This window comes from Ictidomys tridecemlineatus, chromosome 5 (assembly GCF_052094955.1).
Source record: "Ictidomys tridecemlineatus isolate mIctTri1 chromosome 5, mIctTri1.hap1, whole genome shotgun sequence".
Taxonomy (NCBI): Eukaryota; Metazoa; Chordata; class Mammalia; order Rodentia; family Sciuridae; genus Ictidomys; species Ictidomys tridecemlineatus.
Genome location: NC_135481.1, coordinates 170,919,713 through 170,935,677, shown reverse-complemented (window position 1 = coordinate 170,935,677; position 15,965 = coordinate 170,919,713). Strand labels below are relative to the sequence as shown.

General features: G+C 46.9%; 1 protein-coding gene across 9 annotated transcripts in view; it reads right to left on the bottom strand.

Annotated features, from left to right (window-relative positions):
• Slc23a2 (solute carrier family 23 member 2) overlaps positions 1-15,965 on the bottom strand; it is a 113,674-nt gene that overhangs the window by 25,612 nt on the left and 72,097 nt on the right. For 8 of the 9 annotated variants that reach the window (XM_078051453.1, XM_078051452.1, XM_078051458.1 and 5 more), the window contains 4 exons: positions 14,840-14,997; positions 3,720-3,808; positions 2,649-2,719; positions 1,471-1,652 (listed from right to left, as the gene is read on the bottom strand). In XM_078051453.1, coding sequence (XP_077907579.1) covers positions 1,471-1,652; positions 2,649-2,719; positions 3,720-3,808; positions 14,840-14,997 — 500 coding nt within the window. Of the gene's footprint in view, positions 1-1,470; positions 1,653-2,648; positions 2,720-3,719; positions 3,809-14,839; positions 14,998-15,965 lie in introns of those variants that run through there. The other variant, XM_078051459.1, reaches the window with a different exon arrangement.

Below are 15,965 nucleotides of genomic sequence, written 5' to 3'. Positions count from 1 at the left end.
TAGAAAGGAAAAATGAGAGCCAATGGTTCTTCTGTATTATTAGCTCAGTTAGGTTTCACCATTAAAATAAATCAGGAAATTTTCCTTCTTTCTCAAAGCTCTAGAACACTATAAACAGGAATTCTGTCTTCCCTGAAGATTTAATACACTCGCTGTCAACTATTTGGGCAAAGCTTCCTTAGGGATCATTCTTGACTGTTACGGTGGACATGAGCTTTCTCCACTCCCAGGGCTTCCCATACTCACTCATATGGTGCTTACCAAGCACCTATTTTGTAACAGAAGGTGGACCAGGTGCTGGATGTGCCATGGAACTGGCCCACAGCTGACACCTGCCCTCAGGTGACATCCCAAGGACAAATGGTCTTGTACAAAAATCACAAGAGCAGAAATGAAAAATCCCACCGAAGGATTAACAGGTACAGTTGAGGAAAACAGAGGAGAAAAACAAGATAGAAAAGGAGAGAGAAGTGGAAGAATCCAGGAGATCCAACATCCTAGGAGTTCTAGAAAGGGATGAGCAGGAGTGGAGGGGAGGCAGACATCTGAGAAGGAATTCAAATTTCCCACCTCTGCCTGTCGGAGCTCTCAGAGAAAGGCCCCCAAGCACCAGGCCAAGAGATGCAAACAGACTCACCAAGAGGCAGCAGGTGAGGTTTCAGATGTTGGAACAAGACCTAAAAGCTTCCAGAAGTCTAGCTGTGTCCAACTGGAGTTTCAAAAGGAGGGGACAGAGGAAGAGGCCTGGAAGACACTAATGGATAAGCATGTTACAGGACTGGGAATGGTCAGGAAGGGAGAGGAGATAAGCTGGAGAACAGTGAGGAGTCAGTGGCTGAGGGTGGGCCATAGAGCAGTGAAGGCCTGGAGAGGAAAACAGACCCAGGGTTTGCTATAGAGTCAAGTGTACGACCCACTGTGTGGGGAATGGAGGAAGGGAAGAGTCAAGGACGTCACTAGGGTTTCTGGCATAAGCAACAGGGAGCGTGTCAGTTTGAGTTGTCTTGTGAAATATCAAGCAGAGACAGCAAGTTGGGCACTGATTCTGGAAGTCCGGAGTTAGAGGTCTGAGCTACAGGTTTATGTGAAATCTCTGACATGGATAGGATGAGCTCTAAAAAATGTGGCTTCTCAGTATTTCAACTCATGCACAAGAGACTTGGTGTGACTCACAAGGTGAGAGCTCAAAGCTTATGCCTTCTGGACCCTCCCTCTCCACATCATTGCCACATCTGCGTTTGTGACACCGACTATATGTCACTTCCCAAACTCTAAGAAAACCCTTCAACTATTCCCAAGCATGAATCAAAGTTTAAAATGTCAGAACATTCTTCTTCGGTTTTTTCTTTTTCTTTTTTTATTACAGCTTTCTGTAGTTTGTGCAAACGTTCCAAATACTCTCAAAGGTTCTTATGGCAGTAGTCGGGGAGAGTCTGCCTGTCCCCACTTGGGTGCGTTCAGAACACTTACAGCATGGCGATGCCCCAGTGCTTTCCTGCTCTCTCTCCTGCTGCCTGGAAACCGGAGAGCCCAATGAGGGCCACTGTAGGCGTGATGGTCAGGGGCCCGATGTACCTCAGCAGAGCCCCAGGCAGGCCAAGGAATCCGATGACCACTTCTATCAATGAGGACATGATGATGGCCCCCTGGATCTGAAATAAGAGAAAATACAACATGAGAATGAGCAGTTTGGATGTCCAATACTTGGAATGTCACCTGTAACCACAACTGACAATTCTGCAAGGCCATAAGTTATTATAATGTATGGTAGGCCCAATAGCTAAATAATTCCTTGGGAACCCACCAAAAAAAAGTTCAGTGGAGGTATTAAGGTCTAGAAAACTTGAGTATGACATCGGCAATGTTAGAAAATTGTAGAAAGGGGCACTGAACACAAAGCCAGCTTACCTTTTCCACTGATAAATGAAATATATAAAATGTATAATTCTCGTTTAAGAAGACATTTCCAAACCAGCCTTATAGGAAGAGTACCACACTGGCTTTAAAGAGTGAGACCCAGGGCTGGGGCCACAGCTCAGTGGTAAAATGCTTGTCTAGCATGCTCAAGACCCTGGGTTCAATCCCTAGTACTACGGGAGGTTGGGGGGGAGGGTGACACAACATTTAAAAGACAATATCACTGACAAAACTTCTAGAGGAATGGCTCTATCCTGCAGAATGGTCATATTCAGGCTAATTCTACTGATCTTGTGAGCCTGGGAAGATATGTATACACTGTCAGCTGCTCTTCATGTCTGGAGTCTGCCACACACCGCTTGGTTCAACGGCACTTTAGTAGACAAATATCTTTACTTCTTTCAACAAACACAGGCAAATGCTGAGGGCAGCACAACCAATTCTGCTGCCTGTGACAAGCCTGGGCAGCTCTTCCAAGTGAACCGTGAGCCTCAACTTACTAGAGGGTGTGCGTGGGCAGGTCTGTGGGTCTGCAGGAGGAAAGAACAACACTGTCTGGTGGCACGAAGCCATGGAGTAAATTTAGTTTAACAACAGGAATAAACATCTCAGTAACTGAAGAGAAAAAGGAAGACTTGGTAAAGCAACGGTGCTTTCTTGGGCACACCCAGCACGGGAGCCGAGAAGAAGAAACACGGAGAAGCTGCAAGCCAGTGGCGCGGGTCCTTTACCTCGCGGATCCGGGGGTACCAGATGTGCTCTGTGTGCAACAGCTCAGCTGTCCCGTTGGCAACTGAAACATCTTGAAAACAAAAACAAAGACAAAGTTTTCCTTGTAGCGACGGCGATGTTTCACAGGACACACTCATTTTACCCTTTAAGAGGAATTTTCTCCCTGTTTTAAGTATATTTGTGACATTACCCATCCCTAGAATTCAACCTACAACAGAAGGGCTTATCACACTGCAAAGTGGAGTCCCCAGCACTAATTTAATCAATGTACTCATCTTCTGAGAGCTCCCCAACGTGTCAAAAACGGACTGAAGTGGTGCTACCCATTACTAGACCAGCTTCACACAGAAAACCAACCTTTGCAAGCAGCTAACTGAAATGCCCGATGGCAAGGTGGCTGGACTGAGGTTGTAAAACCCTAGATAAAACAGAGGGTCTTCTCCAGTTCCTAAATCAAACTAATGGTCACAAAGTAACTCCTAGGAGCAACAAAGGAAATGAAGGCTGAAAAGTTTGGCTCCTAGAACCTCAAAATGTAACTATTTTGAGAGTACCACAGGTCTGAGTCTGATTTCCCAAACTTCCCTGTCTTTTCCTGTCCTTATTGGGTACCTTAAGGATCTTTGCAATCACTAAGAAGGGGGAATGAAAGTCATTTGCAGAAAACCACAGTAGCCAGATCCTTAAAAAGCAAAGATGTTTCAGAGAAGGGATGCTGACGCAGCAAGAGCGGTAACTACTGGTGGGTCATAAAATCCACTGAAAGAGACAGGCAGGAATATAGCAGATATTGTTCTATTCCAGTCCCATACTTATCAATTTCATTAGCATAGAGAAATGAGGTCATTCCTGGTCCTTATTTGCTCTAGGGTTAGGGATGAACGAGTGGATAGAAAGAGAGAGAGAGACACGGTCCACAGACTGGAGCGTTCTAAGCTGTTTGGGGGTTGGTGTGTTCTGCACCTAATTCCAGAAGGAGTGAACGCTGCTGGGGGCAGTATGTCCAGGCCTCCCTTTTATCACCTGCATTAAAGGACCCCAATGACATATGTGGAAATAACTGCAATTACCTGTGGTGTTACATTTCCATTTATCTAAAGACAGGATGGCTCGAGCAGGGGCCAAAAATGCAAAAGCACTGGCCTGAAACAGGGGTAACCTAAAAGAAACGAGACCAAAACCATGATCACGGCATCGGGAACTACTGAGGTACTTCACTATTTGACAGCTTAACAGTCTTTTCCATAGACACACAGCACATGAGTAACCGCAGGCACACCTGAAAGAAAGAGCCCCCATCTGAAAAGAACTCCTATGGCCCCCAGCCAGGGCCACTGGCTTCTCCATCCTCCCCTCCTACTGTTCTGCACCAAGGCAGCTTTAGGGGAGACTCTGGGGGGCCCTTGTGGTGGTGCCAGCACCCCAACACCAGCCCCTACCATCACCACCTTCCCCTCAAGAGTGGGGGCCATCCAGCCTTTGAGCTTCCCTCTTTCCTGCTGAGCTTGTGGGCTGCCTGTTAAACATCAGCGTACATCTGCTATTTCCCCTCCTCCCACTGCTCTTGCAAATGTTTTTAGAGTATCACTAGGGGGAAAAAAAAATCTACCTTCCCCTGGTATTCCATTTTGTGAGTCAAGAACCATCGTAGTCATAAAAAGTAAGTCTTAAAAACATATTAGTGATCTAGATGTGTCCAGGAGAAAAAAGCTGTAAGTTACAAAGTAATGGCATTACTGCTTAATCATAAAAAAAATTACTTAAAAGTGTCCTAACACATTTTTAAAGGGCCCGGAAAACTAAAAGAGTCTTCATTAAAATTTCTGACCACATCATCAAATTAAGTGCAAAGATTCTCAAAGTTGTCATTTGATTGTATTTTAGATAATTCATATTGACTTTATGAATAATTTAGGTTGGCACCAAGAACTTAATCACTGTTTTTCACATTATTTAGGGGGTAAAATGTAAAACTGGTTCCTTCTGTTTGCAGAGACCGGAACTGCCAGACACCCAAATCCTTAAATGACTTGGTCAGCCTGGCCAGTGAGACAGCAACTGGCCTGAGAAACGGAAGTGGCTCTGGCGGAAGGACAAGCAGCTGTTTTCAAAGTCCAGAGCCCAGCATACTCCAGTCTGAGCCAGATGAGGGTCAAGACTCTTTTGTCACATTTTAATCATGCAATAAAATCAATTGAGAGTAGGCAGGATGCCAGCTTTAAGGCAGAGGTGAGCCATGCAGCACAAACCAGATGCACTGCTGATAGCCACTCCCGCGGGCACGCCCTCCACACACATCTAGTTGTGACTGCCTGCCGGAGGGGCCTGGAGCACAGAGCTACAAATGGAAGTGAAGGCCACCCAAAGTGAGAATGTATATCAAAGGGAAAACATCATTTGACTTAAAAATCCCTTAAACACAAATTTTCAGAAATATACCACAAGGATAAAGGAGGTGAGCATGTCATCTCCAATGGCCCAGAGAATATCTGTTTTACCATAGTTTCAGGTTTTAAGCAAGTCCCCCAGGGGTGCTATAACACGAATAATGAGTTGCATTTAAAGACCTTGTCCTCAGGACTATGGACATCAGATGGCATTGGTGACACCCTGGAAGTCCAGAAATCGAGACTGGCTCTGGATTCTACTCCTCAAAGCTCAGTCTGAACCTGATTTTGGCACCTTTTAAGACAAGCATTTTATGATTTAATCAGGACAAAAGGCCCTAAGTGCACTGCTGCACAGAACCTCACTCACTGGCTGGGACCCTGGTTCCCCTAGGAGTAGAAAACAAAAAAAGGTTCCCAAGAGGAGTGGGAAGAGCTAGCCATGTCGACATCAGACGTGCACCATCAAGGTGGGCACACTACCTGCACAGGCTGGTGACAGCCTATAGACAGTGTGGGTCTAGAACTAGCAGCACAAACCAGCACCCTGACTGCAACGTCCTCAGGAAGTTCCAAGAGTGCGTGCACACAGGGCGCTTCCCTGGATCACAGTTAACAGCTGACTTAGGGAGGAAGAGAGGGAAGCTGACAGTGACAGCGTGAGGCTGGCTGATCCTCGGCTCTTGGCTCGGACCCACAGATCCCGACTCAGAATCTCTGGGGTGGGGGGGCATCAGATTCACATTCTGAACAATTACCTCTAGGTGAGGCTGAACCTGCCAACCGTAAGAGAGGGATGTGTCATTTTGTCACATGATAATCGTTTCTTAGTTATCTACTTGACACAGGCATGATTAAAAGCAGATACAACAACAGAAAAAAACCACCTGAGCCTTTGAGGGGTTCCTGCTATGTGAAGGAGACGCTGACTGTGGCCACACAAAAGGCAGCAGCGTATATGGTGCCACTTGCTGCAGGGCTCTGTGCGAACAGTCCCTTAAGCTGACCTTAAAGAACAAGAAGCACTCTGTCATATCTGTAAGGGGCTATGAATATTCCAGGCAGAGGAGAGAGGTACAAAACAAGAGCCACATGACAGACCCAGGCGCCACAGATATTTTACTGAGGGGGAAGGCACAGGGAGGGACAGAGTGAAGGTCAGAGGGGACGGCAGCCAAGGCCTTGTGCTCTTCCTACAGCCAAGAAGTGTACTGAAGGGCCTTGCTCTGAAAGGATCTCTGTAGGAATCAGGGACAGATGACCTTAACCTGGAAGCCATCCTCAGTTTTAAAGGAACCAAACCACACAGAACAGTCCGACAAGCTGTGGCATGATTCCATGCGTGGTCCTTGCCCCACTGATTCCCGCCCAGCCTTTTTGTTGGCTCAGGTGAAGGACCAGTCAGGCTCAGGTCCCACATATCCCTTGGCCTCTTATGGCTCCCTTCTGTGCTGCCACTGGACTGGCACAGTCCCCATGCTAACCTGCCCATCACACCCTTGAGGCTGAGATGACTTGACAAGAGGAGGTGTGCCCCTTTCACCCACCATCTTTTCCCCAGAGCCAACAAACATTTAATAAAACGTTCTTTGAAAGGAATTTTGTTAAATTAGAAGAGGTAGCTGGGTGCAATGGTGCATGCCTGTAATCCCAGCTATTTGGGAGGCTGATAGATTCAAAAGTTCAAGGCCAGCATCAGCAATTTAGCAAGGCCCTATGCAAAGACTAGGGATATGGCTCAGTGGTTATACACCCCTGAGTTCAATCCCTAGTACCAAAAAAAAAGGTCAGAGGTTAAGTATTCCTGATGTGTTGATTTTAACTGCAAACTGGGGAAAGGGCACTACTTAGATCAAAAGTACTCAAAAAGAGAGGAAATGTACATGAATGAATTTCACAGTAAACCCAGACACAGACCCAGATCTTCTGGTACCATCAGAGAAAGAAAGGTCTTAAAAAGTTTAAAAGGCACTGGATCCTATGAGAATCACCAAAGGTGCAAAATATTGAAATTCTTTAATGAAAGTGAATGAAAACAAAAACAAGACTCAGTACCACAGAGAGTACTCTGTGCCTGGCTTCAAGTAGCCACAAGAGCAACCAAAGTTGGCACAAAACCTTTCACTGCAAAATAAACACCTACTTGAGTCTGGACTGCAGGGCAATTTTTAAAACAATAATCTCTATGTGACATAGGCAAGTTTGAGAAGCTATAGTTTCATCACAGAATCAACCACCAGGAATGTGTATTCTAAGTACCACTGAAAAAAGCAGAACGGAATGTGTCAAAGAAAACAATTTTTATTCTTAATTGATAACATTTTCCGATTATTTCTCATCACCATCAGCTTAAAAGTGGCACACCTAGCATACTTCACCCAAGCACTTTGGCAGGCATCTCTTAAGAACAAGCATATTCTTCTACATCACCATCTTTCCTTTACCGTGTTCAAGAAAAGTAACAATAACATAATCTAGTATTCAGGCATATTTAAATATCTTATGCACCCCCCCCCCGCCCCCGCATATACACATACCTGATCCCATCCAAGTTTCTACATCATGTGTCATATTCAGGGCCAGGCTACACATTTATAGCAAAGAGACAACAAAAGTGTCACATAAGGGTACCTTTCATGTCAAGATGTTCCATAGGTAAGAATGCCTGGTTAGGATAGTGGCCACTATACCACTTAATTTGAATAAATAAGCAATCTGTAGAGTGATTCTTGGTGTGAATATTACCACTGGCTGTATATTCTAATGGAGGGGGATTTTAATATTATGATTTTAAGTTTATCATTCCATCTACATTTATTAATTGGTATCCTTTTGTAAAGGAGAAATTTCCTTTTTATCCCATTTCTTTTTTCGTTCTCTTTCTCTTTCCAGAACATCCCTATAGACTCATGAATTTCTTTTTATTCAAAGTTTTATAAAATTTACTGCCATGACTTTTTTTTGGGGGGAAGGGTGAATAGGGATTAAATTTAGGGGCACTCACCCACTGAGCCACATCCCCAATCCTATTTTGTATTTTATTTAGAGACAGGTTTCACTGGGTTGCTTGGCATCTCACTATTGCTGAGGCCGGCTTTGAACTCGGAATCCTCCTGTCTCAGCCTCTCATGCTGCTGGGACTATAGGCATGTGCCACCATGCCCTGGTGGGCTGTTCTTAATAAAACTGTCCGAAACTTGATAGCACTATCAACTATTCCAGGTCAAGGGTTTGTTAGCATAAAACAGAAGGCTGTTCAAGCAGGTTCTTAACTTTTGACAGGGATCCCCACCCTCCATCATTCTTCAAACACATTCCTGCTTTTGGGCACAATATGGTCTTGTCCTTTCCTCAGCTCCTACCCTTCAGTCACAGCTCCTCCAGAGAGCCCTGGTTAATTACAATGGAGGAGGGTGGCTGGGAACAAAGATCTGGGCTCTAGGAGGGCTTACTGCCACCAATGTGTCGTAGTTTCTTGGCCCTTGAGTGTAGTAAGTGCAAATGCCATGCTGTTCTCATCAGATGGTGATGATATCTGCCACCTACTCCAATAGAACTGGGCCTATCTTTCTTTCCATATTTCTCTCTCCTTTTCCTTTAGATAACCTCCTTTACAAACAAGGTATTAACACCTATTCCAAGTCAAGGGTTTTTTTAACATAAACAATTTTATTTCTGAAAAATCTAGAGAACTCTTCCAGGATGTGGCAACACCCTATCTGTGGATCACAGTGGTGGTTAGGCGACTATACGCGTAGGTAGAAACTCACCCAACTACACGTTAGAAAGAACGGATCTTACTGTATGCCAGCTACCCCTCAACAGATAGGACTTTAACAAACATGTTCATCAGCTGTCTTCAGTGGGTAGACAAAATGAAATAGTCCTTAAAATATCAGTTATGCATAACAGTCTCAAAATTTAAGAGAAACAGAAAGGAGCTTCCTTCCTTCCTAGCAAGCTCTGTCCTCTACTCCTTTATCAAGTGGCTTTTGCCAGTCACCCACCTAAAAAGGAGTGGTAAAGAAGTGAGCAGCATGAGGAAGAGGAGCAATGCAGAGCACAGGGAGTGTGCCGGGCAAGCAGGATCTGACAGGCAAACAAAAAAGGTGTAGAAAATAAAAATCATTACACTGACATACAGCAAGAGCTGCTCTGGTGGCCAGCCTGGAGGCAAGCAGCCCAGCCTTGTGCAGTACTCAGCTGAGGCAGAGGTGGCTCAGGATCAAATCCATTACCATTTCTGATGATCTCTGCAACAGGTTCAGGGGTTGGTGTGGCCCCTCTCAGTCAGGATGCTGGCTGTGTGGCCAAGGCATGGCCCCACCACTATATCCACCAATGACCTACTTTATTGGGCTGTAGCCTCCCCTTCCTCCCCTGCACCCACCTGCCTCCTTCCCTTCCAGAAGACTCACTATAATGAGGGCTTACAGGCAAGTGTGGACAAACACTACCTTGAGGCTCAATAACATTTTCATTATCATTTTATTATCAGAGGGAACAAGGCTTTGAGAAACCAGACAGCTGGTCAAAGTCCCATGGCTAGTGAATGGTAAAAAGGGACCCAACACACCTGAGCCCAAAGCCTTACCTGGCTGGCCTGGGGAGTAAGATTTTACAAAGTCACCCCTCCAGGTTCTCACTGGTCTCTCATTTTAATGCACTATCCAACATTCTTTCTTAATGAAGGAGGTGGTAAATGTTTTATTTGGTAGAAAAACCCCAGAACCTACTACTATGAGCCTGACAAAGCAGGATACAAAGGGCTTGATATCACCCACATGGTAATACTGGAAAAAATATTCACCCTGAATCATCCATGCCTCTAGCCCCGTCTTCCAGCGTACAAATAAAGGGACTACAAAACAAAACACTGAGAAAACACAATCAGACAAATTCCGACTTGATGACAAGATGACTGGGCTGTCCTCTTTACAAGGATGACAATATGAAGAGGAACAGGGTGGAACTGTTTACTATGAAGAGACACCGCAAACAAAAGCACATGGTTGGATCCTGGCTTGGGGAGGCACAGGCAACAGCTATAAAAAATATTTTAGGGACAACTGGGGAAATCAAATGTGCACTGCATAGAAGATGATATGACAGGCTACTGCTCATTTCTTCAGATGTGGTAAATGTGGTTACAAGAAACCTTCACTACTGGGAGAGTACTTAGGAGTGAGCCATCATGCTATTGGCAATTTTTTCAAAAAACAAAAACAACACATAGACAACCCCACACAAATACATATACAGAAAAAGAATGGGGGGGTCCCCAGTCTTCCCCCTCCCCATACTGCAGCCCTCCATTCTTTTAAGCTCTCAGTAGTCAGGATTAAAGGCCCCAGATTTAAAACCTTGAAGTATCCTGGACTCAGCATACCATGTGGACAAGGCCCACTCTCAGGCCCCAAGAACCTAGGAAGACAGAAGACAGGGGAACTCTCTCCTCAGACAGACAATCTGGTTAGAGACTAGGTTCCTGAACAGGCTGCAATGACTCTTGGCCCCCTCCCTTTCCCAGAAAGGAATACTGTGTGTCTAGGCACGTCTGTAATTAGCCCAAAGAGGCACCCCGCCCCCACAACACCCAGTCTTATTTTGAAGGAGAGGCCACATAGATGGAGCAAAAGCCTGGAGGTAGCCCCCAAAGACAGTGGGGTTCTCCTCCAGCCATACCTAGGGGAAGGTCAGTGGGGTGAGGGAGGGGCAGGGCTGCAGAGGACCCTGCTCCTCCCTGCTGCAGGGGGTCACAGTGCAGAGCTGGGAGACTCTGGGCATGGCTTGCAGGCTGGGTGACTCTGAGTTAGGGGTGCTCTGCACCCTGCCTGACCACTGAGGATTTTAAAGGTTTTGTACTAATTTCCAGAATAAGCCCCATGGGTAGCTAAAATTAACAGCACAAATCCACCAGAATGAGAACTGTTAACACCTCACTAAAGGGAACTCTGGAACAGGAACAAAGACCTTGAAAGTAAAGTTGGAGGAACCAAGGTCAAAGGAGGAGAAGGAAGAGGAGAAGATGGGAGTGGGGAGGCAGGGGGAAGAGGCACCATCCCAGAACCACCCCGTCCCCAGCAGACAAAGGCTCTGGGAAGCTATAAAGTCACAGAAGTCCCACAATTGAGGCTGAGACCGAAAACCTCCAATGCAAAAAGATAATGGTCACTGGAGGGAATGGAGACACTTCTGTGCAGGGGAGACGGCAGCGAAGGAGGAAGAGTATCCAACCACACTGCACCACACAATCCCTGCAGCTGGGGGGTCAAGGACAGCTGAGGGATGGTGTGTATCTTGAGGAGCAACTGTGTTGCGGCACCTTGAGGCTGGCACCCTGTGCTCAGGTTCGGGTCTGCAAAGGCATACATCTGTCTCATCATCATGGCTTCTCTATCAGTTCTGGCTATTTTTATTGGATAAATCAGGTTTCCAGGGCACTATCCCACTCTTTACCATGGAACCCAAATTAAATGAGGAGAAGAACCGACCACAGCACCTGCTCCCTCTAGCTTCCTCAGAATGAAGGGCCTGTGCAGAGGCAGGGCCTGCAGTTGGTCCTTGGGGTCCCTGCACCCCAGTGTGATGAGTACAAGGTGCCAGCAAGCAGCAGCAGGAAACTACACAAACATAGAACATAAAATGCAACACGGAGAACTACCTTAGAGTTGGAGAAGTCTTAGAAATCATGAAAGCTGAACATGAGAAAACTTTCTCTCTGCTGCTTGAAGACTGAGGACAAAACCAAACCACTCAAACCTGCACAGGTCACCTTCAGTCCTCTGCTGTGAGGCTGGCAACAAAGCCCCCTCCGCACTATCAGCTTTTCCCTCCCACACTGTCCCACCCTTGTAATCCCCTTTACCCCAATTGCTTATTTGATTCTGTTTTGAGCAGGAAATAATACACAAACTCATTAAAATGATAATTCACAGATTATGATGGTTTAGCAGAACTAAAAGGATATTCATCTCAGTTATTATATCCTACCACTTCCCAAAATATCTTAGGAAGCTTATAATCTACAAAAACACAATATATTAAGATAATGGCAAAATGCCATCCACAGGACACTTAAAGCAGAGTGTCTCATTTTCACAAAGGAAGCAATAGCAGAGGTCACCAAACCAAGGTCCTAATGTTGAGTAGGCAGGTCCTTCCATTTGCCACATGCTGTGAGCTGCAGCCTTGAAGGCACAGTCCCAGCAGGTGGGTCCCCTGCTAAGAAAGCCACACAGGTTCCCTGTGCCCTACTGATAACTCAAGTCCCAGCCTCTGTCTGCTCAGGGGAATCCTGTGCCAGGGCATGATTTCCTGCCTCTGATCCTGCCCCTGTCTGAATGGAAACATCCACTCTTCATCCTTTATATGCCAAGAGCTGGTTGAGTCTCCAGCACATGTGTCTGCAACCATCTCTTCTGTGACTCCCTATCAACTCCCAGGCAGGACATCAGTGACCTGCTGGCTGTGTACTTCACTATACACGTAGTGGCACCTCTGGGTGCCTCCATGGGTAACCTGCACCTTCCACACAGACAAGTCACTAGGTGTGTATGGGGCTGGGTCGGTGTTCTTCCTCTTTTCCCAGGGCAAAGGTGTGGATACACCACACCCCAACAGTCACAGAAACCCCACGTCCCAAGACCGGCACCATGCTAGGGTGCCTCAAGCACACCCTCTCTACCTAGCAGCATTTGCTCACTGCCAAGGTCATTCACTGAATGGGATGCCTGCCTCCTGACATACAGCCAAGCACAAGACCACACACGGTGAGAATGAAAGCCAAGGGGGCCCCTGCTGCTCCTTGCACCACAACAAATACGGTGGAGCTCTGTGTGCACACAGCACATAGACACCTCCCACACACAAGCCACAGTCCCCTATTACTGGTTCTGAGCCATTCGGGCAGGGTGTCAACCCCTCTCCGGTTCTTTCTCAGCTCACCACTCTTGCAGAAGGGAAGGGACGTGAACTACACTGACTTGGATTGTTCTTCTGGGGTCTTGGGTCTCTGATGGGAAAGAGGGTACCCCCCTAGGGACCAAACACACTTGCCCAAAGTCCCCCACACCTCCTGATGTGTCACCTTAGGCAGCTCTGCTTACCTGGCACAAAGGCTGGCCAGGTTATCCCTTGGCATGATGTGGGGATGCAGCCCCAAGTGAGTGAGGCAGACAGTACTGCAGTAAACACACCTTCTACCCTCTCCAGCTCAGCCAACCATCCCATCTACAGGCAGTTCCTGAATTTACAGATTGGCATACAAGTTCACTGGTAAGGACCATGTCCCCCAGCCAACTAAATCACCTTCATCCACTCAGGTCTTGCAACACAGGGATACAAATGCTGTGCCCAAAGACCCAATGGTGCTGACACCACTTTCAACTGTCTGGCTCAAGTGATCCATCAAAGGCCTGGGCTCAGCTCCTTCCTCAGCAGGACAATGATAACCCTGTCCCTTTCCTCTAGGTTCCCCGAGGAGACCCTCCCTTTTGTCAGGCATGGTGACTATAGGCTGTCCAGAGGGGCCTTCAGTGCACATGGCTTCCCTCTACCAGCAGACCTGCGAGGGAGCTACCTTCTACTCTCTCAAGACACCACCCACACTGCAACGAGAACACTCAGCACTACTCACTGTCCCCCCAAAAGGGTAACCCTCTTGACTCTGGGTCTTTCAGAATGCAGACCACGACTCCCACCTGACTTCTCTGCTGTGTTCCTCTCTCAGCTACTTCCCCCAGAGAAGGCCAACCCTAACTCAGACTATTTTTGATGGAGCAAGAGACAAAACCTGAATGCTTACTCGGAGACAGTCCAGCCAGTGTGGACTTCCTACCACACCCCAGCAGAGTCTTAGGAAAGTAAGAAGCTGTGCTATGAAGAAGGCAGAAGATGGAACAAAGAGAGGAAAAGGCAAGCTTGCAGGAGGAGGAAGGAAAGGATACTTCCATCCCTCCCTGGGCTAGCTCCACATTCACTTAAGTTGGGCACTAGGGATACAGAAAGAGGACAAGCTAAAGCCCTGGCATCAGGGAGGGCAGCATAAGCCAGTGACAAAGAGACATAAAACAAAAAGGGCAGGGTATAATAAAGCAGCATGAGAGGAATGAACATAAAGTGCACATGTGGGAATCCAGAGAATGGCAGAAGCTTTTGAAGAGTTGAGCACGCATCAGAGGAGAGAAGGGCAAGCCAGAACAGAAGATGAGCAGGTGTGCGCTGGGTGGGTGGGGAGGCAAAGACACAGCAGGGTGGGATGGCAGGGCACACAGAGATGGCAGAAGGCAGGACTCAGAGACACAGCTGAAAACAGAAGAGGCAGAGAGCAAGGGACACATGGACCAGGTACATCTCAGTTAAAACAAGGAGTGGAACTTCAGCCTGGTCAGCCCAAGGAAGAGGTGGAGGTAGAAATATGGAACGAGGCCAGGGCAGGGATAGGGTATAGAGTGAGTAAGAATGAGGAGCCCTGGAGGCAAAGAGACCAACTGGGAACCTGGCGGAACCGTCCAAGTCTGAACTACAGGAGGAGGTGGGAGGTGTGTGGGAGACAGGACGTGACTTGCCAGCCAACAGAGAAACAGGAGAGAGGCTGAGTTTCCAGGCTGCACAACTGGGACAGGCAGTGCTCTTCACCAAGAGGACAAACGTGGAGGAGAACCCTGTAGGGGTGGGGTGGGGACCAATGGCAAACAGGACCCTGTCCCAAGTCCTGCTGGTTCTTCCAAGAAGCCTAGGGCAACTGGCACGGCTCAGTGCCTTACGGGTTTCGGCATCCCCCTTTAACACCCCAGCCTCACCTGCAGCCAAAGGTTGTCTGCAGCAAAGTTGTGATTCCCACGCAGAAGAAAATGGTCCCGATGAGCTGGCTGGTGGCCCACTGGTCATACCCCACACACATGGCGTCGGCCAGCAGGAAGGGCACTGCAATGGTGCCGCTGAAGCACGTCAGGTAGTGCTGTGGGTGAGAGAAGAGACGAGAGGGAAAGAGGAACCCTCCCTCATTTGCTCCTGGTTTTATCCCAGCCTTGCTCCTCTAGTATCTCAAATATATAAACACAGTTCACATGAAGAATCTCTTTGATTTCTCATGTGCTAAATCACATTTTTTTTCCCTTTTCATTGTGTTTTCTTATCCTGTTTCCCCCTTATATGATGACTTACTAGTTTCATGAATCCAGGCCAGCACAAAGGAAGGACTCAAGACAGCTTATGTATTTTTACTGGAGACACCTGCTCCCCTGCCCCAAAGCTTTATTGGCACTGGGTCTTTCTCCTCTTATCCGTTAACTTTGTTATGCTGAACCACTCCTGCGTTCTTCAAATAAACCCTGGTTAGTCAGGCTGTACTTTTATTCTAGGATTTGATCTGCTAGTATTTTTTAATCTGCATTGCTAAAACAGTCTATAGTTTCTTGCTTTTTAAAAAATATATATTTTAGTTGTAGATGGACCCAATATCTTTATCTTATTTATTTATTTTTATGTCGTGCTAAGGATCAAACCCAGTGCTTCACACATGCTAGGCAAACGCTCTACCACGGAGCCACATCCCCAGCCCTATTTGCTCTTTTTTAATTCTTTCAGGTCAGGGGATTAAAGCTACATAAGCTTCATTGCATAGGGTGTTTTCCAGATTTTTTCTATGGTCTGGTATTGTTCGGCAGACACAGAATTTTTCTGTTCTTGTCAAGACAGGTAAAGACACAGTGGCTCCATCTCTGAGGACCCCTCCCCACTCCTTGTGACTCTGGACAGCCCCAGCACTCACAACTCACTTCTCTGCTTGGCTGGTTCTCATTTCTGTTCCGCAAACTCCCTACTCTTCTTCCTCACAGCTTTCCCATCTGCCCATGTTTGCCAAACACGCTGCCTGCAGCCCATGAAGCCCAACAGTACAGGTGTTTCCTTGGGGATGAAACACGC